Source organism: Callithrix jacchus, chromosome 7 (assembly GCF_049354715.1).
Source record: "Callithrix jacchus isolate 240 chromosome 7, calJac240_pri, whole genome shotgun sequence".
NCBI classification, from domain to species: Eukaryota; Metazoa; Chordata; class Mammalia; order Primates; family Cebidae; genus Callithrix; species Callithrix jacchus.
Genome location: NC_133508.1, coordinates 14,738,124 through 14,763,705, shown reverse-complemented (window position 1 = coordinate 14,763,705; position 25,582 = coordinate 14,738,124). Strand labels below are relative to the sequence as shown.

General features: G+C 46.3%; 1 protein-coding gene across 25 annotated transcripts in view; it reads left to right on the top strand.

Moving 5' to 3' along the window:
• Positions 1 to 25,582, top strand: part of FRMD4A (FERM domain containing 4A) — a 696,700-nt gene that overhangs the window by 543,710 nt on the left and 127,408 nt on the right. For all 25 annotated transcript variants that reach the window (XM_054236791.2, XM_078329488.1, XM_054236787.2 and 22 more), the window contains one exon: positions 10,541 to 10,625. In XM_054236791.2, coding sequence (XP_054092766.1) covers positions 10,541 to 10,625 — 85 coding nt within the window. The remainder of the gene's footprint in view (positions 1 to 10,540; positions 10,626 to 25,582) is intronic.

The following is a 25,582-nucleotide window of genomic DNA, read 5'->3' as shown; positions in this document are numbered from 1 at the left end:
GATACACAGATCTTTCCAAATCACTCCAAGCCTGTCTTCTCTGCATGAAAGCAGGTAGCCCAGCATTGCAGAGGCAAAATTGGTGCTAGCAATAGAGAGAATCAGGGAACCGGATGGCTGAAGACCCAGATACAGCATCCACTTCTGATCCACAGCCATCCTAGATGCTTCCACCATCACCACCCTTTTTCCTAGTTGGACAAAGCAGGAACCTCACAGAACACTCATTAGAGAGGAAAATTTCCGAATCTGCATTTAGGGACAGCCATTCTCCATTATGCTGTTATACACACCATCTAGCAGAACGCTGCTCCTCCTCCAGCTCCTGTGAAAGCAGATCTTTCTGGAAGGTGTCACATTCCAGTTGCCTCCTGCAGAGCCCCACTGGAGTACTTCAAACTCAGCAGATCCAAAGCCAAATTCATTATCTTCTGTCTCCTCCCTTAACCTTCCACGGTCTCATCAAATCTATGGCATCCTCATCCACTCAGTCACACAGGCTGCACATCTTGAAGTCTTTCCTCTTCCTTGAATTTTGGTTGCTTATTTGTTTGTTTGTTTTTTTGAGATGGAGTCTCACTCTGTTGCCCAGGCTGGAGTGCAGGGGTGCAATCTTAGCTCACTGCAACCTCCGCCTCCTGGGTTCAACCGATTATCCTGCCTCAGTCTCCCAAGTAGCTAGGATCACACGTGCCTACCACCACACCCAGCTACTTTTTGTATTTTCAGTAGAGATGGGGTTTCACCATGTTGGTCAGGCTGGTCTTGAACTGACCTCAGGTGATCCACCCGCCTTGGCCTCCCAACCTAGATATTTTTTTTGTTTTTATTTTGTATCCAGCAAAAACCAACCTAGAATTTTTGTGTGCATTAATTCTGCTGCTGCTTACAAAATCTCCCTCTGCACTGCCCTCTCCTCTTTGTTACCTGAACTCAGGCCCTCACCTGTCAGTCAACCTATTGCAGCAGCCTCCAAGGGTAGGGTGGAGGGTGTCACCAGGGTCGCAGCCACAGAGGATCCTGGCACCCTCACTATCTTGAGTTCTCACTTCTCAGCTAGTCGAACAGTGTAGTAACAAAAAAAAAACAGTCATTCTGTTTTCTCCAAGAGAGGAGGCAGATTCTCTACATAAATTAATTTCATCTTTTTACCTTGCTTTTCATCCTGGGAAGTATTCTCTGTTTATAACCTGACACCTGCCTAGGGATGCTCACAGGCAGTTTTCTCCAAAGGAGAGGTAGGAGAATCATCTTCGTCAAAAGCCCAGAACTTGGAATAGGCTTCAGTCCATAAAAGAGCTTCTGTCCAGCTGGTACCTTTCCTGTGTGTTTCTAAACAGCAGCATGGTTAGGCTCTGAGCAGCCTCCACACTCCAGTCGTGACACCTGTGTATCTTGATGCAGTCTGACTCTGAGGTTCCTCAAATCCTTTCTCCTTTGGTATAAATGTCTATATATTAGATCTACATACCACATGTCCAGATGGCAAAGCAGAATCGAAGCACCTGATAAAAGAGAGCCATGGTAGGCTGGGCGTGGTGGCTCACACCTGTAATTCCAGCACTTTGGGAGGCCAAGGTGGGCGGATCACCCGAAGTCAGGAGGTGAAGACCAGCCTGGCCAACGTGGTGAAAACCCTTCCCTACTAAAAATGCAAAGATTACCCGGGCATGGTGGCACGTGCCTGTAGTCTCAGCTACTTGGGAGGCTGAGGCAGGAGAATCACTTGAACCTGGGAGGTGGAAGGGAAGTTACAGTGAGCCGAGATTGCGACACTGCACTCCAGACTGGGTGACAGAGTGAGACTCCATCTCAATAATAATAATTACCCAAAAAGGATAAAGGTTGGAGAGACAGGCACTATCCATTGCTCATCACCTGCCCATTGCGAAGGGTGATTGTTAATCTTTGCAGCAACCCTTGAAGCAGGTCTGATTATTCCTAATTAAAGAGAAGGAGATGAGAGCCAGGAATGGTCCATAAATTCTTCCCCAGGATGGCTAATAAGTTACGGAGGCGAGATGAGATGTCATTTGTTCGGTTATGTCTGCCCTCCCCCACTGCATAGCATCCGTCTACACAGGGGAAAAGTGACACCCCCACTGCAGGCCAGTGATCTCCACTGCTCCCTCTGCAGGCAGGCCAGGAGCAGCCAAGTCAAAGGCGGTGACCCCAGCCTTCCTCGTCACCCACACTTTGCAGACCCAGTGTCTGCCTGCAGAGCTGGTGTTCAGGACAGGCGCACACCAGCACCTGGGACAGAGCCCGCCTGGTTCCAGCCTGGTTCCAGCACTACCCAACCCAGAGCTCCCCTGGCAGAGCGCCCCCGCACAGGGACAACCACAGTCACAGGTCTTGGCAGGCTGCCACTCTGAGGGGATACGCTGGATCTCTTGGAAATGCCACACTGGAGGAGGAAGAGCCATCTCAAATGGCAAAGCAAGGATTTTCAGGAGCCGAAACCTCTGCTGTTGGTCCCACTTAAGAGAGTCTTGCCATTTTCTGCATTTTCAGATGCAGTGGACACCCACGGGAAGGGTGCTTTGTTGAACTGCGCTCTTCCCTCTCCTAGAAAGAAAACTCCAGGGTCCACTTGCACCTTGTCATCACCCTGAGCTGTGTCACCCCCGACACAAGCCCAAGTTCACCATCATCCCAGCTGCGGAGTACAGCAGCTTTCTCATCGCTCCCCCTGCGCCATTTCTGCACCATTATCCACGCCTTCATTATGGCCTCACAGATGTCCCTTGAGATGTCCCTTGGTAGAAACACTGCTCTAGGAGCCAAGGACAGAGCAGTGAACAAAACTGATAAACCCTGTTCTTAGGCAATTTCACATCCATTTCCTCCAGCTTCTGAGATCCTATCAGCCCTGCCTGTTCTATTTTTTTTTCCCCCCCAATTCAGTGCACCCTTCCAGCCACTTCTTGGCCCTGGACCACAACTTCCTTTACTGCTCACACTCTGTCTCTCCCTTTCTCTCTCTCTCTCACACACACATCCTCCCAGGGTTGGACAGGTCCTGCCACACACACACCTTTTATTTCTACCCATGAGCTTCTGAGTGTGGTCAGGAAAAGGTTCACGCAACTTCAGGTTGGTTCATGGTCATCGTGATGAATCCCACACAGATCATCAGTGTTTCTAGCTAGTTCTGCCCGGGGTGCCTGCTCAGGATCTCTGTTCCCCATTCCGGTTTTACCTCTTGCTGCAGGCTCCAGATACTCAAGGCTTTTGCTCTCAGACAATGGTCCTGCTTATGTTTCTGCAGAGAAAACAAAAGCCAGCACCAGGGAGCTCCTAGTCCTACTTCTTTACCCACAAACTTAATTGTATCTTTAATTGTGTTTTTGTGGCCTCCCAGCCCACACACTGCACACACACACACACACAAAAGCATGAGCATCTCAGAGGAAGACCCTTAGCCCATCAGCCAGCACTCACCCATCCACGTGGGCCTCAATTCCAGCCCCTTCTGCCACCTCACTGAGCTTTTCCCTAGAGTCTTTCCTCTTTTTTTCTCTATCTTAAGCATCTCCTTCTCCATGGATTCCTCCCCTTCATGACCACCTCCCAATCTAACCAAATAAACACCCTCTGTGACGCACAGCCGCCTCCAGCCAGTACCCTCTGCTGCCCCTTCTGCTTTGCTCACAGCAGTGGCTGAGAAATGGGCCCCACAGGCCTCTCCTTCCTCATTCCATGGTCATCCAGCTTCTGGCACCATCTTCCCCTGGTCACTAGAGGTCTCTTGCCCCTGGTTCCCTGGCTGTGCTTCTGCCCTGCTCCAAAGTGGCCTCTGTGGCCCTGGCCTCAATCGAACGTGCTCCCCTTGTTTCCCCGGCTCTGTGGCACTGCACTCTCCTGGGCCTCCTCCTGTTTGTCCCCTCTGTCCCTGGCTCCGGGCAGGTTCCCTGCTCTGCTCTGCTGTCCCTTGAGCCCTGGTGTCCACGAGGTTGTGTCTTGCTTGTGGTCTCTCCCTGCACCTTCCCTGGGTGTGATTTCACCCCCACTCACGGCTGCCAACGCAGTCTCTGCTGGAGACTCTTCATCCTCTGCCCCAGTCCTGACCTCTCTCCCGAGCTCCAGGCCGTCTCTGCTGATTGGCATTTCTGCACAGATGCAACCAGAATTTAATGACATCATCGTCTTTTTGCCTCTAAATTTGCTCCCCTTTTGGTGTCGGCTCCTTGTCTTTGCGATGGGCACCACCACCCATGCAGCCCCCCAAGCCAGAGACTTGGGAGTCAACTTTGACCTCACTGCTCCCTCCCACCTGCCGCCTCCTGATCTGTCAGTCAGAACTCCCTTTTATTCCTGCATTTTAAACGGCTCCATATCCATCCCTTACTCTCCATACTCAGCCTAATACCTAATTAGGGCTTCCGTAAACTTCTCCTGGACTCAAGATCTCCTCCTTCATCTCTGCGTCTGATCTTGATTCCTTCCAAACTCCCCCATATGAAGACACTGAGCATCTTTCTAGAATTCTCATCTGATCCTTGCCCATCATTTTTTTCCAGCTTCCCATTATCCCCCAAAAAGGATATTTTTAGTGTATCTCGTATGATGTGACTTCTGCCCTCCTGTCCAGCCTCACCTCTTCCCACTCCCCTCACCACACCCCTCCTCCCACAAACACATTTTATAAGCAGCCAGTGGTCAATATATGACCAAGACCACATTCAACTGCAAACCATCATTTAGTGCCATAAGGCTTGGGAACAATGTCTCTCTGATATCGTTCATCAGGTAAGCTTTAGAAATAGGTCAAGAAAAAATAGAAGGAAAATATACACACCCAAGGAAGTCTATGTCGCGTGTGCGTGTTGAGGGGGGTCTTTATATGGGCACAACACTGTGCTCAGAATGAAGCCTTCATGCCTGGACTATTCTTTAATTGTTTATTCTTCTACCAAGTGTCCCTGTAGCTCTGATCATCTAAACTCCTTATAAGAAAATAAACAGAGATTAGATATGCCTCTTCAAACTTTTGAGCTTCACAGACAATCAACTGAAACAAGCAGCAGAAAAATAAGAGAGGAGAAGCCTGATCGGGGAGGAAAGATTTTCAGCCAAGTCCATGGCCCGGATTCTTGGTGTCTTCCCCGGCTGGCGGAGACAGCAGCTGCTCCTTCCTGTCGCTCGCAATAACGATGGCATGGATCTAAAATGAGGTTCCTGCTAACCAGAACTTGCTATATTTCAGCTGGGTGTCCCAGTTAAGATTTTAGAGCCGTCGAGATTCTAAGCATCAGAGCTTTGGCTGCAGAAACTCACAGCTACTGCACTCATTATCGTGGCTCTTATTTGCCACCCAGAGTAGGCATTTCAAATGTGACATTTGTGTTGATTACAAAATGAAATCACTGGTCCATTTAATTAACACTTGCTGTAAATATTCAGTGATTCCCAAGTGCCCAGGGTTGGATGGGAACAGGGAAGGGAGAGCAGGAGGGGTTGGAGGAGGAGACCTGGCTGATGTCATCTGGCTGGGCCCTTGCCATCTGACCGGGCAGCGTTCAGTCTGTAGCAATCAGAGGCTTTCACATGTCAAAGAAGGGCACAGGACCCCCCGAGGCTTCAGAGGCTGTTTAATATTTAATAAGCTCAAACACAAACACAGAGCACCTACTTATTTCTCCTTCAGGCTCTCTGATAAAAATATTCTCGGGTCCGGGTCATCTGGGCTCGCTTGGGTGGAAGGTTGCTTGTGGAGTTCAGGAGTCCTCAGCGAGGTCTGCGGTCCATCCAGTGTTCCTTTCAACTCAGATGGATGCCCTAAGATTCAGTCCTGCTAAATGTGCCCCAAAAAACAGTTTAAAGTGTGGTTCTGATTATGATTCAGCTGGGGTGAGGTCAGCAGATGAGGAGAAGACGGACGTTGAAAAGATTGTCACTCATTTCTGGGAGGAGGGGCAGCACCAAGCCACGTGGGGCCACATGGGAGGCACCGGGGTTAGTCAGGAGGCAGGGGAGCCAGGGAACAATTGGGCAAGAGCCTTTTTTGTGGTTTCTGTGGGGAGGAATGGGCGAGGCCAGGAGAGCAGGCTTGGGATTGGCTAGTTTACATAATTTCAGTGGGCTCTGCAGCATGGGGGCTGCCCCTGGTTGTCTGGTGGTGTGTCCCAGGGTGGTGGGGGTAGGGGAATAGTGGCCCTGGGTGTGAGAGCTGAGAGGTGGAGGAAGAGGGGACCCTGGATCCAGGGTGACATGTGGAAGTTTGCTTTCCGGAAAATGGCTAACCCCAGCCCCGGCAGTCCCTCCAGGCCCAGCAGGGCCACAGATGTCCAAGCATCATAAAGACATGGTTAATACATAGACTCGGAACTGCCCGTGCAGACCCTCTGAATCTGAGACACAGCCTTCATTTCCCTGGTTACCCAGAGACCTGGAATGTTCTTTGTGAACCCTGGAAGCACTCCCTGCCCTACGCTGATAATTAAGGAAATGCAACATCGCCACCTACTGCTGAGGCTCTCCTGAAAAATCAGAAAAAGAACCCACCTTTTTTTTTTTTTTTTTTTTTAGACAGAGTCTTGCTCTGTCACCCAGGCTAGAGTGCAGTGGTGCAATCTCAGCTGACTGCAGCCTCTGCCTCCTGAGTTCAAGTGATTCTCCTGCCTTAGCCTCCCAAGTAGCTGGGATTACAGACAGCCACCACCACGCCCAGCTAATTTTTGTATTTTTAGTAGAGACAAGGTTTCGCCATGTTGACTAGGCTGGCCTCGAACTCCTGACCTCAAGTGATCTGCCTGCTTCAGCCTCCCAAAATGCTAGGATTACAGGCATGAGCCACTACGCCCAGTCAAAAACAGGATTTTAAAAGAAGAAGAAGAAGAAGAGGCTGGCCTGTAATCCCAGTACTTTAGGAGGTCAAGGTGGGAATATTACTTGAGCTCAGGAGTTCAAGACCAGCCTAAGCAACATAGAGACCCCATCCCCTGACAGAAAATAAAAAATTAGTCAGCAAGGTGGCTTATACCTGTAGTCCCAGCTATTTGGGAGGCTGAGGCAAAAGGATCACTTGAGCCCAGGAGGTCTAGGCTGCAGTGAGGTGTGATTGCACATTGCCCTCCAGCCTGAGTGACAGAGCAAGACCCCATCTCAAAAAAAAAAAAAGAAAAAAAGTTTGACTTTGAATCCAAACCATGAGCCCTCCCCATCTCCCCAGAAGGCTCTTGTCCTGGTACCCCAGCGTGCACCGTGCCTCCCTGGGAATGCAGGTGGAGATGTCTGAGCTCTTTCTCTGCAGACATTTTTTTTTTTTTTTTTTTTTGAGATGGAGTTTCGTTCTTGTTACCCAGGCTGGAGTGCAATGGTGCAACCTCTGCTCCTGGGTTCAGGCAATTCTCCTGTCTCAGCCTCCTGAGTAGTGGGACTACAGGCACTCACCACCGTGCCCAGCTAATTTTTTGTATTTTTAGTAGAGACAGGGTTTCACCATGTTGACCAGGATGGTCTCGATCTCTTGACCTCGTGATCCACCCTCCTCAGCCTCCCAAAGTGCTGGGATTACAGGCGTGAGCCACCCCGCCCGGCTGTTCCCTGGCGTGGAGAGAAAGTTTGGCCGAGCTCAATACCCTCCCCTAACAGAACAATGATATGACAGGCCGGGAACTCACAGGGTTTTCCAGCCTGTCATCTTGGTGATAAAAGTTAACCGGAAACTGCTTTCCACTTCTGTCGAGAGGAGGTGGTTTCTTTCTTCATCTCAGAATATGCGTGTTGTTTCCTGTGCCTTCTCTGCCCCTTTTATGGCCAGACAACATAGAGCTTGGTGGAATTAACGCGGTCACAAAGATGCAGGATTAGCCACCTTGTTTCAGTTTTATTTCCTTTTAGAGTTGAAAAGGGAAGTGTTATATTCTGTTAATTTTTTATTCAGGTGGAAATTAGGGTGGAGGAGACAGGATGTCTTTACTCTTTAATTCTCTAGAACTAAGGCAAATGAGATTTTTTTAAAGAAACATATGGCATTACTTTGAAAAGTATGTTATTTCAGACCCTATATGAATTTAGACTCAAAATCATCATTAGAGTATGAAGGCAGCTGTCAACTTCAGGAGGTCTCTGTTAATATTCTGGGATTAGGGTTGCTTTCTCTCTTCCTTCCCTCCCCTTTCTGTCCCTTTACTCCCTTTCCTTATTTTCCTTCCTTTAGTTTCTTTTGTTATTCTGACGACCCTTTGCCAGAGGCATTTTGCAAAGGATGTAAGTTTATTTATTTTTGAGAGAGAGTTTTGCTCTTGTTGCCCAGGCTGGAGTGCAACAGCTCAATCTTGGCTGTTAGCCAGGCTGGTTTCGAACTCTTGATCTCAGGTGGTCCCACCCCCTCAGTCTCACAAGGCGTTGGGATTCCCTGTACCCAGCCAATTATGGATAAATCCTTTTCTCTTTGACCATACCTGAAGGGTAATGGTACATTCTAGCTTTCCTTTCTGAAAAGACACATGAAGTCCTGCATCTACAATGTAGAAACTCTCCTCCTCTTCCATTTCCTGCTGGAATCTAAAAGTATCATTTGAACCTGGAAATTCCAAGTTGTTGCCCCTTAGGTGATTACACTGATTAGAAGTCATTTTAATGAATTACTACAAATAGAACTTAGAGAGCTAAAGGCATCATTTGTTTGCCTTGTAGGACGTTGGCTTCTTGTTTTTGCCGCTGCTGTTGTTTAAATTGGAGTTCGTTTCTAATATTTAAAAACCAGTGGGGTTCTTAGAGATCCACTTCTTTCACAGTCTGAAAAACAGAAGTCCAGCAAGGTGATGTGGCTTGCCCTAAGTCACACAGAGCTGGGGACTCCACCGCTGCTCTCTGACTCCCTCCAGAGGATTCTGGCCATCAGCTCTTAATGCACTTCTAGAAAACTAGTACTTGTTTCTTCCCATTTCACCTCCCTCACCTTCTGCCTCTTCTTGGTAAACCCGGTTTCCAGGAGCCCCAGGTCCTCAGCACCCTCCTAACCCACCCTAAGCGTTGTCACACCAGCTCAGAACCTTCTTCCCTCCCGGATGCTGCATTTCAACATTTCTCCCTCCTCGCCTCAATTCCTCATCCTTCAGTGCAGCTCGTCATTAGACGGTACAAGTGCATTGTCGGCGCGGTGGCTCACACCTGTAATCCCAGCTCTTTGGGAGGCCGAGGCGGGTGGATCACGAGGTCAAGAGATCGAGACCAACCTGGTCAACATGGTGAAACCCCGTCTCTACTAAAAATACAAAAAAAAAAAAAAAATTAGCTGGGCATGGTGGCGCGTGCCTGTAATCCCAGCTACTCAGGAGGCTGAGGCAGGAGAATTGCCTGAACCCAGAAGGCGGAGGTTGCGGTGAGCCGAGATAGCGCCATTGCACTCCAGCCTGGGTAACAAGAGTGAAACTCCGTCTCAAAAATAAATAAATAAATAAATAAAATAAAAAATTTAATAAACTCCAAAGTCAATATTATAAAGGCACATTTAGTGTAAACTTATATAATGTCAGCATGTTTCATCTTGAAAAAAAAGTCTGTAAGCTCCAGATGAAATCCAGTTCTCATTTGGCTTAATATGCATTAATATCACTCAGCTTAGCACAGCTCACCAAATGTACAGAAATCAAATCACAATTCACCACCTTTGGGAGTAGTAGGAACCATTTCAAAGAAAGCTGTGATTAGGCCGAAGAAATTATCTCTCTTTTTCTTTTTAAATTTATTCATTATACTTTAAGTTCTGGGGTAGATGTGCAGAATGTGCAGGTTTGTTACATAGGTAAACGTGCCATGGTGGTTTGCCGTATCCATCACCCCATCATCTACATTAGGTATTTCTCCTAATGCTTTCGGTCCCCAGTCCCCCTACCTTCTGCTATCCCTTCCCTAGTCCCCATCAGTGGCTCACATCTATAACCTCAGCATTTTGGGAAGCTGAGGTGGGCAGATGATTTGAGCCTAGCCTGAGCAACAAAGCCAGACTCCATCTCTACAACCCAAAAAAAAGCCGAATGTGGTGGTATGCACCTGTAGTCTCAGCTACTCAGGAAGCTGAGGCAGGAAGATTGCTTGAGCCCAGGAGGTTGAGGCTACAGTGAGCCATGATCACACCACTGCCCTCCAGCCTGAGCAACAGAGCAAGACCCTGTCTCTCTTAAAAAAAATAAAATAAAAGTAAAGAAAATCCAACTCAATGACAGTTTAGAAAAGACAAGAAATGTGATAAAAAACAAATAACAAATTAATTATATAAAATTAGAAAGCAAAAAGGACAAAGAAAGTAGAAGGTCTGTTTTAGAACCTGCTGTTACAGGTTGGTGGCAGGCCTGATTATTTGGCTATGATGAGCCCCATCAGGGCATGACAGACCTAAGCCACTATCACAACTCAAAAAACACTGTTTGTCTTCCACAGGGGATCACAGAAAAACCACTGATGATACATTTTCCTTTGTTTATTTAGGACGGGGAGTTTCAGCTTTCACTGCACGTCATGGAGCTCAAGAGAGCACCGTGTTTTCTGCACCTGCTGTTTCTGTGGTTCATGCATCGTTTTTCTCTTTCAGGTTCTATATAGAAAGCATTTCGTACCTGAAGGATAATGCTACCATTGAGCTTTTCTTTCTGAACGCGAAGTCCTGCATCTACAAGGTAGGAACTCCCTCCTCCCTCAGTTTCCCACTGAAATCCAAAAGGATCATTTGAAGCTGACAATTCCAAAGTGCTGCCCCTTAGGCCATTTCACTGATTAGAACTCATTTATGAATCACTTACTATACATGAATGGAATGTTATGAAGCTAACGACGCCATTTAATAATGAGATTCCTTTGATCTGTGGCTGTTTCTGGCTCTGTGGAGATGTTTCCTAAGTTTATTTTAAACATCTTCTGATTTTAAAGTTTTCTTTTCTTTTTTTTTTTCTTTTTGAGATGGAGTTTCGCTCTTGTTACCCAGGCTGGAGTGCAATGGCGCGATCTCGGCTCACCGCAACCTCCGCCTCCTGGCTTCAGGCAATTCTCCTGCCTCAGCCTCCCGAGTAGTTGGGACTACAGGCACGTGCCACCGTGCCCAGCTAATTTTTTGTATTTTTAGTAGAGACAGGGTTTCACCATGTTGACCAGGATGGTCTCGATCTCTTTACCTCGTGATCCACCCGCCTCGGTCTCCCAAAGTGCTGGGATTACAGGCGTGAGCCACTGCGCCCGGCCTGATTTTAAAGTTTTCTTTGTCAACTGAGACAAAGGGGAAAAAGTTAGACAAGTATGATAAGCATACCAGTCGACTTAGGTCTCTCAGTATGAATGAGCTTCTTATAACCAAATATGTGTGTATTTGACTCTTTTTTGATGGTCTAGCGGCATCTTTCAAAGGGATGCTCTTGTCACTTTCAGTGAGACAGTTTCTTTCTTTTTTAAAAAAATTGTAAAATGCATATAAATTTACTCTCTTAAACATTTTTACAATTTTTTTATATTTCCATAAGTTTTGGGGGGACAGATGGTATTCAGTTACATGAGTAAGTTCTTTAGCGGTGACTTGTGAGAATTGGGGCTCCGTTCACTCGGCATTATACACTGACCTCAATTCGTGGTCTCGACCATTTTTAAGTGTACAGATCAGTGGCATTCAGGACATTCACAATGTTGTACATCTGTCACATCGTCATCTACCCAGGAACTCTTTTCATCTGCAAAACTGAAACTCTGTACTCAATAAATGACTCCCCTTCCCCGCTGTCCTCAGCCCCGGCAACCACTACTTTTGTCTCTATGAATGTAACCACTCTAGTACTCCACATAAGTGGAATCATGTAGTATTTGTCCTTTTGTATCTGGCTTACTTTACGTAGCATAATGGACTCGAGGTTCATCCATACTGGCCGGGCACAGTGGCTCACACCTGTAATCCCAGCACTTTGGGAGGCCAAGGCCAGCGAATCACCAGAGATCAGGAGTTTGAGACCAGCCTGGCCAACTTGGTGAAACCTCATTTCTATTAAAAATACAAAAATTAGCCAGACATGGTGGTGGGAGCCTGTAATCCCAGCTACTGGGGAGGCTGAGGCAGGAGAATCACTTGAAACCAGGAGATGGAGTTTGCAGAGAGCCAAGATGGTGCCATTGCACTCTAGCCTATGTCTTTAAAAAAAAAAAGATTTATCCATGTTATATGTGTTACAATTTCCTTCTTTTTTCTTTTTCTTTTTAAATTTTTAAGACAGGGTCTCTCTGTCATCCAGGCTAGAGTTCAGTGGGGCAATCTTGGCTTTCTGCAACCCAGGCTTAAGTGATCCTCCCACCTCAGCCTTCTAAGTAGCTGGGACTACAGGTGTGAACCACCATACCCGTCTAATTTTATTTCTTTGTAGAGACAGGGTTTCGCCATGTTGCCAAGGCTGGTCTCAAACTCCTGGGCTCAGGTGATCTGCCTGCCTTGGCTTCCCAAAGTGCTGGGATTACAGATGTGAGCCACCATGCTTGGCCGCCTTCCTTTTTAAGGTTAAATAATATTTCATTATATTATAGCAGGAGCAGTGGGAAACAAACCTCTTGAACACTGAACTGAGGAAGGAAGTGGCTTTTTATTTGGCCAGGAGCTGCAGAAGGCTGCATCCTTATTCACTGAGCTCCCTGAGAAGGAGCTTCTGTCCCTTTTTAAGGGCTTACAACTCTGAAGGGGGAGCAGAGGTGAAACTGTTATTGCCCATTGGCTGGGTAGCTGACCTCACAGTCTTTGGCTTTATTGATTTGCTAAATCATATGCAGTGCATGAGGGAATAGGCAGGGGAGGGGCTTTCAAAGACAAGACAAAGGCAGTACATCATTAGCAGAGGTGTTTCCAGGAGGAGGGTCTGGGTCATGTAGTGGGGGACGTGACCCAGTGCCGGGCTCTGGCTGGTAGGAATAACGTTCTTTGCAACGCTGCAAGGTTTATAGATAGTATAGACTGGGAGTTATCTTCCCAGTCCTTGGGCCTTGTGAGCGCCTGGTCAGTGGCGTTAGCAAGTCGCTTGACCACGATTCCAGTTCTTTGGTATTTTATCACTCTTTACCCTCCTTCTCAACTGGAGGGAGGAAGCCTGCAAGGAGGGAGATGGGGAGGGGTCTCCCCTCTCAGTATGTGTAGATCACCTTTTGTTAATCCATTCATCCATCAAAAGACACGGGTTATGTCTACCTTTTGACTATCACGAATAGTGCTGTTACAAACATGGATGCCTAAATATCTCCTCGAGACCCTCTTCCCAGTTGTTCGGGGTATATACCTATAAGTGGTATTGCCAGATCATAGGGTAGTTCTACTTTTCCTTTTCTGAGGCGCCATCTCTGCTGTTTTCCATAGCAGCTGTACCATTTTACATTTCTCCCAGCAGGGCACAGGGGCTCCAGTTTCTCCACTTCCTCGCCAACATTTGTTATTTTCTATTTGGTTTTATTAAATTAATAGCCATCCCAATGGGTGTGAGCTATATCTCATTGCGGTTTTGATTTGCATTTCCCTGATGACTGGTGATGTGGAGCGTATTTCCACATGCTGATTGGCCATTTGTATATCTTCTTTAGAAAAAAAGTCCGTTCAAGAGATGATTCCTGATTGAGAGCGCCAGCCTCTTGTCCTGTATCCAGTTGCTCCATAAGCTCGTAGTGTCTGTCTCCTTTTGTGGGATAAGCCAAAATGCCTGCACCTCTTTCCAGCACAGACCACCTCCCTGGAAAGACAGACTTGTAGAATACCACCCAGGTTAGGAACTGCCACTAAAAGAACTTTGTTTTCTGAGACAGTCTCGCTCAGTCGCCCAGGCTGGAGTGCAATGTCACAAGCTTGGCTCACTGCAGTCTCTGCCTCCCACGTTCAAGTGATTCTCCTGCCTCAGCCCCCTGAGTAACTAGGATTACAGTTGTGCACCACCACACCTGGCTAGTTTTTGTAATTTTAGTAGAGATGGGGTTTTGCCATGTCGTCTAGGCTGGTCTCAAACTCCTGACCTCAGGTGATCCACCCACCTTAGCCTCCCAAAGTGCTGGGATTACAGGTGTGAGCCACCACTCCAGGCCCTAAAAGAACATTTTAAAAAGGAAACACCCACTCCACTGGCTGCCTGCAGCCTGCCCATAGCGTCTCATGAATGCAGCCTCCGTCATACCTGCTTAGGACTGCTCATTTACAGTAATAGATGTGTAGGCTTGTCGCTGAGTGCTCCGTGTGAACTGTGTAACTGAATCTTCATGCCTTTTGAGACGGACAGTGCTTTATTTTTGTTTTTGAGAGTGAATTTTGTGTAAATTTATTGATAGTAATTAACTTGGAGGCCAAAATGCATTATACCTTCAAGTAAATCAAATAATACTATACCTACAATTCCCCCTTATTCTAAAAATTTAATTAACAAGAAGCAGAAGAGTTTGAGGTACATACCAGCTGATTAATGTAGGGCCACAGAAAGCAAGTCGACAGACGTTTTTCTGAAATCACAGATTAAGTTCCACCTCTTACCTGGGTAATATGTCAGGGACTCGTCTGAAGTCCTGAAGTGTGAGGATTAGTTAGAATAAGAGTTCTGGCCGGGCGCGGTCGCTCACGCCTGTAATCTCAGCACTTTGAGAGGCCAAGGCGGGTGGATCACGAGGTCAAGAGATCGAGACCATACTGGTCAACATGGTGAAACCCCGTCTCTACTAAAAATACAAAAAATTAGCTGGGCGTGGTGGTGCGTGCCTGTAATCTCAGCTATTCAGGAGGCTGAGGCAGGAGAATTGCCTGAACCCAGGAGGCGGAGGTTGCGGTGAGCCGAGATCGCGCCATTGCACTCCAGCCTGGGTAACAAGAGCGAAACTCCGTCTCAAAAAAAAAAAAGAGTTCTATAAGGAATTTCGAGGTAGTGTATTCAGTCAGGGCAAATTCCACATGGACAAAACAGAGAACTTTCAAATGAAGATTTGGTGGGTTCAGCCATTTCTGTGATCTCAGTAAGAAATTTTCCTTTGGTTATCAGGACGTTAATGGAAGATTAAATAATTACTAAGAAAATAAATAAATGTAAAATCCAGAATGTCCTACATTTTCTAAAAGGTGTTTTTTATTATTGTTATACTTAAGTCCTGGGATACATGTGCAGAAGGTGCAGGTTTGTTACATAGGTATACATGTGCCATGGCGGTTTGCTGCACCCATCAACCCGAGAGATAGATGCTGCCTTTTATCCCTCTTTTCCCAATGAGAAAGATGAGGCAAGGTCGCATACCTAATGAATGGGCGGGCTATGGAGTGCCCTGGAGGGAGGTTCTCCTTGTACACCTGTCTGTGAGGTGTTCGATGGATGGATTCAAAGGAGTCTAGGGAGATGCCGCTGCCTGGATTTTAAAATTTAATTTAACTCAGGCTTTGGGGATTGCAAAATCCCATTAAACCTTAACACACACACGAGTTGGAATGACTCCACAGCATAGTTCCACCAAGTAAAATATTCAGAATAACAGAGGACCTGGTAATGATCAAATTCAGTTCTGTGAAAAGACCTCATATCGGGACAGTTACTGAGCCAGGGCTAAAACTGGGCTCAAATCCAGCACACTCTGGGATGGTATTTTGGGGTTTGCCAAATGGGGGAAAAAGATACCAAATGCAGTTCCAGGTACTTGCAAATTTCTTCCTCTCTCTAAGATCCCATTTTCTCATTATAAACTGGAAATACTAATACTGAGCTTGCATACAGATTATAAGAGTGGTGTTTTAAAAAATGAATGTGAAAGCGCTTTGAAACAAAGTTCGGAAATGCAAGATGAGCGGTCGCCACTAGGTGGCAGCCTTGGGCAGCGAAGTAAATGAATGGGAAGGCTGAACCCACGAAATCACTCTCCAGCAGGACATGTAAAAATTGCCCCAAAGCCTACTTGGGTAGATGCCTAGGAAAAGGGAGAGTTGTTGTTCAGTTCTGTCTTGTCCCAAATGCTGAGCTGGCCCTGAAGGCTTCTGAACATCATGCATGCCGAGGACTTTGGGATTCGGGGAAATTTAAAAGAATGAATGTCAGAACTAAATACTACAGATTCCGTAAGTGGATGATGCCTTTGTAGCCGGCCATATTTAGGATCAAGGTCGCGGCAGCATCAGTCCACATGCTGAATGTCACCCCAGAACCCAGCTCTCTCTTCTCAAAATCTTTCTTTGGGCATCACACACAAATGAGCACAAATAACCAAGGGACCGCTTTTTTGCTTTTTTTTTTTTTTTTTTTTTGAGATGCAGTTTTGCTCTTGTTCCCCAGGCTGGAGTGCAATGGCCCGATCTCAGTTCACCGCATCCTCCACCTCCTGGGTTCAGAGTGGTTCTCCTGCCTCAGCCTCCTGAGTAGCTGGGATTACAGGCATGCACATGCCCAGCTAAATTTGTGTTTTTGGTAGAGATGGGGTTTCTCCGTGTTGGTTAGGCTGGTCCTGAACTCCCAACCTCAGGTGATTCTCCCGCCTCCGCCTCCCAAAGTGCTGGGATTACAGGCATGAGCCACCATGCTCAGCCAACTTCTTTCAGGTTGATAAAGGAGACCAAGTTGCATCCCAAGGCCTCCATCTCCCTCCCGTGATCAAGAATAATATTTTCATTTGCACAAAGTAGCATCTAAAGTTTATTTTTAAATTTTATATATATATATGATGATATTCAAGCCTCGGCGTCTGTGCATGAGATAGAGTAAGAATCACTAGCTTTCCAGAGGAGCAAGTAGGTAGAGAGAAGCTAAGTGACTCAGAGACAAATAACTGGGGGGTGGTTGATAGCCTGTGTATCAGGATTGCCTGAGCCCCAAAGGTGGAGGTTGTGGTGAGCCTAGGACCCCAGATCTCATCACTGCACTCCAGCCTGGTGGACAGAACGAGACCTTGTCTCAAAAAAAGATGGATGTAGATTATAACCACCCACATTTTATTTCCTTTTCCCACTTCTCCACATGGTGATTATACAATTCTGGCTTAAAGCCATAGTCATGTTACCTATGTCAGTGTAAAGGTCCTGAAAGGCACTGCTGAGTGAATGAGAGTTCAGCTTTTGCTGTTGGGCAGGCCCGGGTTCTTTTCCCAGCCCTGTCTAAATGTGGAAACCTCCTGTAAAATCTCCCAGATTCCTTTTCCTCTCTGATTGAGCAAGGATGTTATGAGGCTCTAACCACAACCTTCTTGGGAAGATTCAGTGAGATAGAGCCTGCAAAGTTCTTAGTCCCATGCCAGGCATGTGATTAGCTAGTTGGATTTAGACCCGAGTTTTTTCTCTTGGCTGTGATTCTCTTTGTGCCACCCACAAGGCCCTCTGGTGCTCTTGGGGCCTTGGAGAGCCCAGAGAGTGGTGTTAGACCCAGATAACCCATCCTGATGCTGCTACCCGGAGGCCTGGGTTTACCCAGCATGGGTGTAACCTCAGCTCCCTCCCTGTCTCTTGGGGAATGGTTTCTACTGTATATTAAAATCTAAGTTGTCACTGGGTGAAGTGGCTCACACCTGTAATCCCAACACTTTGGGAGGCCGAAATGGACAGATGACCTGAGGTTGGGAGTTCAAGACCAGCCTGACCAACATGGAGAATCCCCATCTCTACTAAAAATACAAAATTAGCCAGACATGGTGGCACATGCCTGTAATCCCAGCTACTCAGGAGACTGAGGCAAGAGAATCGCTTGAACTTGGGAGGTGGAGGTTGCAGTGAGCTGAGATTGGACCATTGCACTCCAGCCTGGGGAACAAGAGCAAAACTCTATCTCAAAAAAAAAAAAAAAATCTAAGTTGCCCAGGTAGAATAAGTCTTATTTCTGCTTTCTCAAAGTTCAACATTATTCACTTTTTAAAGTATGAATATTTGTTTCTATCAAAGTACTATATGACATCATTTAAAAGTCAAATGGTTCTACAAGGCTTATTATGACCAATGGGCCTCCTCCCTGCAGCTCCTGCTCCTTGCAATAGTTTTAGCTGTTTCTTCTAGTATTTGCCTCCATATAGCTAAATAATTACACAGGGCATTATTCCTTGATTTATTCATTTTTAGATTATTAAATTCCTGCTAAAATACATGAAGATGGGCAGGCACAGTGGCTCACAGCTGTAATACCAGCACTTTGGGAGGCTGAGGCGAGAGGATTACGTGATCGTAGGCGTTCAAGACCAGCCTGGGCAACATAGTGAGATCCCATCTCTACAAAAAACATACAGATTAGCCAGCTGTGGCGGCACATGCCTGTAGTCCCAGCTCCCCTGGAGGCTGAGGTGGGAGGATCGCCTGAACCCCAAAGGTGGAGGTGGGAGTGAGCCCAGGAGCCCAGATCACACAATTGCACTCTAGTCTGGTGGACAGAGCGAGACCTTGCCTCAAAATAAATAAATACGTAAATAAAATATGGATGAAGATTAAGATAGATGTAGATTACAACCACCCACTTTTTATTTCCTTTTCTGCTTTCTCAATATGATGATTGTACAATTCTGGCTTAAAGCCATAGTCATCAGCATGACATTATCTTGACTAATCCAAGTAGTATCCTGTGGTTGCAGCTCCATTTTTAGACAAACCATTGTTTTACCCAAAGGGAATACATGCCTTGCTTTTACTTGTTTAGTTTCTACATACTCCTCACTTTTCTCCAAAAAGTTCCTACAAATTCCCAGATGTCTACCAGTATTAATTTCCAGCTACATTGGGTAGTTCTCATTCCTCTTTGGTTTGATTTTGGTTGCCGTGGCAGCTGCTACTGCTGTTGTTTTTCCAGGATCTCCTTCTTAGTCTCTTCCAGCCTCCTGCTCCAATCTGAAGTTGATCTCATGCACAGTCTCAACCCAGGATGCCCCATCCGCATCAGGGTCTTTCCTTCTCCCTTGCTCTGTATTGGGTCCTCTGTTTCCCAGATCCGGAGTCTTCCGTTTTTTGTTTTGCACCATTGTTTTGCTGGAGAACATCCTGCAGTCAATCCAGAGAAGGTGCATATGGGAAGTAAAATGTTTGGGTCCTGGCATATCTGAAAAAGTCTTTATTCTACCTTCATATCTAATGAATAGTTTGGATATAGAAATATACAAAAAGGATTTCTCTCTGACTACCAAAGGCATTGCGCTGGAAAAGCCTACCATCGTATCCATTGGATGTGACACCCCCTCGTGACCCCCAACAATGGGATCCTTTAGGAGCTCCTTTTTGCTCCCTTTGATCCAAAATTTCAGGATGAGTGCCCTGATAAGAGTCTTTGTAAATCTACCGTGCTCTGCGTTCAATGGTGAGCACTTTTAGCCTGGAGACCTGACGTGCGTTCTGTTTTAGTTGTGGGGTTCTTTTTGGAGTGTTCCTTTGACATCTTCTCCTCTCTTGTCTGTGCCTCCTCCTTCTGGAATTCCTCTTTATCAAATGCTGGTCATGGCCTGCCACCCTGATATCTGTCTCTCCCACTGCCTCTGTCTTCTTTTTCTACTTTCTGGGAGGCTCTGTCAATATTTACTTTTATCTCTTCTCTGGACTTTCTAACCTTTACCATTATGGTTTGTTTTTTTTTTCCAAGAGTTTCTTCATATTCTCTGATTTTTTGTAATATTATGCTATTATTATTATAGGAACATATATCCTCTCTCATCACTCTGATAATATTAATTATCATGTTATTGTGTTTCCTTCCAGCTCTTTCTTTTCCGGTTTATTCATGTTGGTCTCTCTTTCTCGGAGGAGGCTTCCTCAGTTGTCTGCTGGCCCTGGTCTGTCCTTTCATACTTAAGAGGGGTGCACTTAGACACTAAGCAGATGCTCCAGTTTAGGGTGGGACGGTCTCCCGGTGGGTGTCCCTGTGACGTGACTCCCATCACAAGCTGGTTCTTTCCATGGGGAACCCCGAATATCAGCGTCTCAGCATCTGGACGTCTTTCCTCTCTGGTTCCCCATTCTCTCCAGAGAAGACCCTTCCCTTCCTGCCTGGGACACGGCCTCCCACATCCAGAGATCAGGAGGGAATAGTCTCCACACGGGGTATAGAAGTCCATGTAATTCCTGCACTTCCCGTCCACCTCATCCCTGCTTCCTGCTCTTCTTCAGAGAACGAACCTCTCATCTCTTTAGAAGCGGAAAGGTGAGGCAAGGCCCTGCTACCTTCCTTTCTCTATCCCAGCAGTGAGCAGCGTGGCCACAGCGGACACTTCTCCCCCTTTCTCTTCTCTTCCATCCCCCTGTTTTCTACAGTAGATCAGGAAAATGTAGTCAAATGTATCCAAGTTACAGAAAATTAAAATGTGGACATGGACAGCAGGGTTGCCATTGTGTGCTTCAGGTGGAGCAGGAGGAAATGTGGAATGGGATTCCCACATGGTCCATCACTGTTTCTCATGCACTTGAACTCCCTAACGGGACAGATGGGTGATGGAGAGCACGTTGGCTAAGGCGTGGGTACAACTCATTTAGAAGTGTGTGTCCTGTCCCATGGGAAACTCCCACAGGAAGTCTGCCTGGAATGTTGTGTGTTCCCTGGGAAGAGACCGATGAGACGGCATAGCTCTCCACCATGCCTTTCCATCTGGTCCTCTCCCTCTTCCAGTACGGCTTCCAACATCCAGCTGAAGGCACCCATCCATCAGCCCCTGCAGAAGGCAGCGGAGTCAGGGGATGTGGACCCTCAGCGATTCTCGCACCTTCAGGCTGCAGGATTGAATCCTGCCTATTCTAGGTTCTGCACTGACAGAAGAAAATTACCCACCATCAAAAATTAGTCATCACCGTGATGTCTGAAAGCTTTGCAAACCTAGGTCATAAAATGACAGAATCTGTTTCATTTTTTTAAAAGAAAGGTTTCCACAAATTATACATCTTACAGTTAGAAATCAAGAAATCTTATCACTAGCTCTCAATCTTATTCACACTCAAACCTTCAGTGAGGAAGGAAAATTGGCACTCACATTGAAAGACCTCTTCGGAAAAGTACTTTGATAGTTCCTGGATTGAGGCTGGCTGGCGTGAGTGGCTGTCAGAATGACTGGATGCGCCTTCAGTATCATCCGAAGGCCACCAGGCTGGCTAATGAGGAGAAAGGAGGGCTTCGTTGGCAGTGTCAGTTTGCAAGCTGAGATGAGAAAGTCTCCAGGGTGGATTGAAGATGCCCTCCTTGAAGAGGGGAAGGGCAGGTTTTTACGCCTTTCGGTGTCTGTATTATATAATAAAGTCATATGCTTTCAGCAGGTTTGGGGAAAAGGTGTCCATACTTATGAAGGACTGTCAAGTGTGTGTGCAGTAGGTAGACATATATGTGACATATGTCCCATGTTCACTTTGGGTGGCGTTTTTGTTTCGGTTTCTTAAATTTTTAATTTTTGTGGGTACATACTAGGTGCATATATTTATGGGGTACATGAGATATTTTGATTCAGGCATGCAATGTTTAATAACTACATCAGGGCAGATGGGGTATCCACCTCCTCAAACATTTATCCTTTGTGTTACAAACAATCCAGTTCTATTTCGTTATATTAAAATGTACATTTCAGTCATTATTGACTACAGTCATCCCGTCGTGTTATCAAATACTTGGTCTTATTCATTCTTTCTATTTTTTTATTATACTTTGAGTTCTGGGGTACATGTGCATTTCTGCAATCTACCCATCTGGCAAAGGGCTAATATCCAGAATCTACAAAGGACTTAACCAAATTTACAAGAAAAAAACAACCCCATCAAAAAGTGGGGGGAGGATATGAACAGACACTTTTCAAAAGAAGACATTTATGCAGCCAACAAACATATGGAAAAAATGCTCATCATCTCTGGTCATTAGAGAGATGTAAATCAAAACTACATTGAGATACCATTTCACACCAGTTAGAATGGCGATCATTAAAAAATCAGAAGATAGATGCTGGAGAGGATGTGGAGAAATAGGAACACTTTTACACTGTTGGTGGGAGTGTAAATTAATTCAACCATTGTGGAAGACAGTGTGGCGACTCCTCAAGGATCTAGAAATAGAAATTCCATTTGACCCAGCAATCCCATTACTGGGTATATATCCAGAGGATTATAAATCATTCTATTATAAAGAAACATGTACGCATATGTTTATTGTGGCACTGTTCACAATAGCAAAGACTTGGAACAACCCATTCTTTGTATTTTTTTGTACCCATTAACCATCCCCATCTCCCCAACCCCCACTACCCTTCCCAGCCTCTGGGAACCATCCTTCTACTCTCTGTCTCCATAAGTTCATTTGTTTGTATTTTTAGCTCCCACAAATAAGTGAGAAAATGTGAACTTGGTCTTTCCGTGCCTGGCCTATGCCTATTTCACTTAATATTAGGACCTCCAGTTCCTTCCTGGGGTGGCTTTTAGCATTAAAAAGAGGTGGAATGTGAGGCTTTTTACCTTACAAGCTGAGCTACAGGCCACAAAGACAATTTGTGTGCAACCTCCGTACACGGCCTCAAGTCTGCAGTAGGTCCTCAGAAGAGAATATTTGTAAGGCCACCCTCTGTCAAGTCAGAGTTGTAAAGGTCTGTGTCGTTAGCCAGCATTGACAGCTCCTGTTGGTAGGGAGTTTAGCCACAGAAATTGAGAAATGCGCTAGGACAGCTGGCCCTGAACCCTTGACTTGTAGGTAACTTAACCCTAGTGTCTGGCGTAGTTGATAAAGGGGCATCTATTTTGGTCTCTGAGATCACATCAGGAATTTAATATTTCACCTGTATAACTTTGTCCTGGCCTGAAGGGATAGGCTATGCACTTTTTTTTTTTTTTTTGAGATGGAGTCTCACTCTGTCACCCAGGCTGGAGTGCAGTGGCACAATCTCAGCTCACTGCAGCCTCTGCCTCCCAGGTTCAAGCTATTCTCCTGCCTCAGCCTCCTGAGAAGCTGGGACTACAGGCACCCACCACCATACCTGGCTAATTTGGATTTTTTGTGTGTGTTTTGCTTTGTTTTGTATTGTTAGAGATAGGGTTTCACCATGTTGCCCAGGCTGGTCTCGAACTCCAAGGCTCCAGTGATCCTCTCTCCCTGGCCTCCTAAAGTGCTGAGATTACAGGTGTGGGCCACCGCACCCAGCTGGCCTTGCCCTCTTGAAGTACATTCATCAAATTTCAATTACCCTTCATCTAAGCACTAACCTTCCCCAGCAGTGATAACCAAAGAAACAGGACCATGATTGCCATCTGGAGATGGACTGAAATATGCTTCTTTAGCTGGAGGAGAAGTTGGTACCAGCGTTTTTCTGAGCAGATTTTTAAGCTCATCTTCCATGGCCTATCACTGTACTCAGCACATAGCTCAGAAAATCACTGTTTAGTTGGTTCCTTTCCAATCCCAGGGAGCAAGGATTTGCATATTTCCTGAGAAATCACCAAGTTTTGTTGCCTACGTTGCACTGAGAACAAATTGAGACATAAAGGAAAAGGCTTAAAATTTCTGCTTTATGGGTGCTCTTGGGAGGGTGCAGGTCTTGTCCAGATTGGTCTGGGAGCCTCTCCTGGCCAAGCGTGGTGGCTCATACCTATAATCCCCGCGCTTTGCGAAGTCAAGGCAGTTGGCTTGAGGCCAGGAGTTTGAGACCAGCCTGGGCAACATAGCAAGACCCAAACTCTACAAAAAAAAAAAAATTTTTTTTTTTTAGGTGGAGTTCCCTCTCTTGTTGCCCAGGCTGGAGCACAATAGCACAATCTGGGCTTATCGCAACCTTTACCTCCCAGGTTCCAGCGATTCTCCTGCCTCAGCCTCCCAAGTAGCTGGGATTACAGGCACACGCACCACCACACCTGGCTAATTCTGTATTTTCTGTAGGGACGGGGTTGCTCCATGTTGGTCAGGCCGGTCTCAAACCCTCAACCTCAGGTGATCCGCCTGCCTCAGCCTCCCAAAGTGCTGGGATCACAAGCATGAGCCACCACACCTAGCCTATAAAATGTTTTTATTTACTTAGGCAGGCATGGTGGCACACACCTGTAGTCCCAACCACTTAGGAAGCTGAGATGGGAGGAACACTTGAGCCCACGAGTTCGAGGCTACAGTGAGCTAGGATCACACTAGGGCGCACTCCACCCTGTATGACAGAGACTTTGTCTCTTAAAAAATAAAAATAAAAAAGAGTGGTTTAATCATCCTTGGGCCACATTTAGTTTAGGTCTAAATGCTATCATTCTTGTTGATATTGAAATAAATGGTTTTTATTCAGTAACGTCAACATGCTTTGCTAATGATCAGATGACATCATCTCATCTGTAGGTGGGAGAACCAAGCCAAAAGCCAGAATCCCATTCTACAGGGCCACATAAATATCAGCCTCACACTTACAGAACTCTTATCCTTTCCTCTTAATCTGATGGATGCTGGTTTAGCACATGCCCTTGTAGGCCAGAGGGGGAATAAGAGGAGGACAGACAGACACCTTCTTTTTCAACTTTCAAGAATCAAACTTACATGGATCTGTCACCTTGGCTATGCCCATGACCTCTAAACGAATGATCCCAGGCCAGGCACAGTAGCCCACACCTGTAATTCCAACGCTTTGGGAGGCCGAGACAGGAGGATTACTTGAGCCCAGGAGTTCAAGACCGGCCTGAGAAACGTAGTGAGATCCCTCTTCAAAAAAATTAAATTCAGCTAGACATGGTGGCGTGTGCCTGTGGTCCCCACTACCCAGGAGGCTGAGGCAGGAGGATGACTTGAGCCCAGAAGTTCAAGGCTGCAGCAAATTACGATGGTGCCTCTGCATTCCATCCCAGGCAACAAAGCAGGAGCCTGTCTCGACAAAAATAAATACATAAAAGTCATCTTTCTACAAATAGAAATTAACAAAAGAGCAATTCCTTGAGATCCTGACAGGGGCTATATGCAGTGGGGCGGACAGCATGAGAAATCACAGTGGGTCAGAATTAGGGTCGCAGCTGAGCGTGAGTGCCATTCACCTCTCAGATCATTAGACAAACATGAGGTGACTTGATGCTGAAAAACTGGCAGAGGGCTAAGAATGAGGAATTGTGCAAGATCGCATCAGTCTCATCCTGCACCACAGCCCCTGTTTGCCCCAGGGGGAGCTTTGCGTAGTCATGATGAGTTGCGCAATGAGGGATAGAGCCGCAAGAAGGGAGCAAGTTGGGCTAAATATGGGCATTGTGTCCCACTTTCATGATATACGGTGTATTAGTCAGAGAACAGAACCATCGGATATATGCAGATACACAGAAAGAGACTTATTATGAGGAGTTGGCTCATAAGATCATGGGGGCTGAGAAATCCCACAGTCTGCTGTCTGCAGTGGAGACCTGGGAAAGCCAGTGGTATTAGTCCCCTGGCTGAGTCCAAAGGCCTGAGAACCAGGGGGCCAATGGTATAAGTCTCAGTCCAAGGACAAGAGAAGATGAGGTGTGATTTCCCAGCTCAAAAAGCGAGGGACAAAAAGAAAGAAAAATGAAAACGGGCGAGCTCCTCCACCCTGCATCTTTTGTTCTATTCAAGCCTTCAAAGATTGGGTGATGTCCACCCACAATGGGGAGGGTGGCCTGTTGAGTCCCCCAATTCAGATGCTGATCTCATCCGGAAACACTCTAATAGACACAGCCAGAAACTGTTTAATCTGGGCAACCTGGGGCCGGGCAAAGTGGCTCACACCT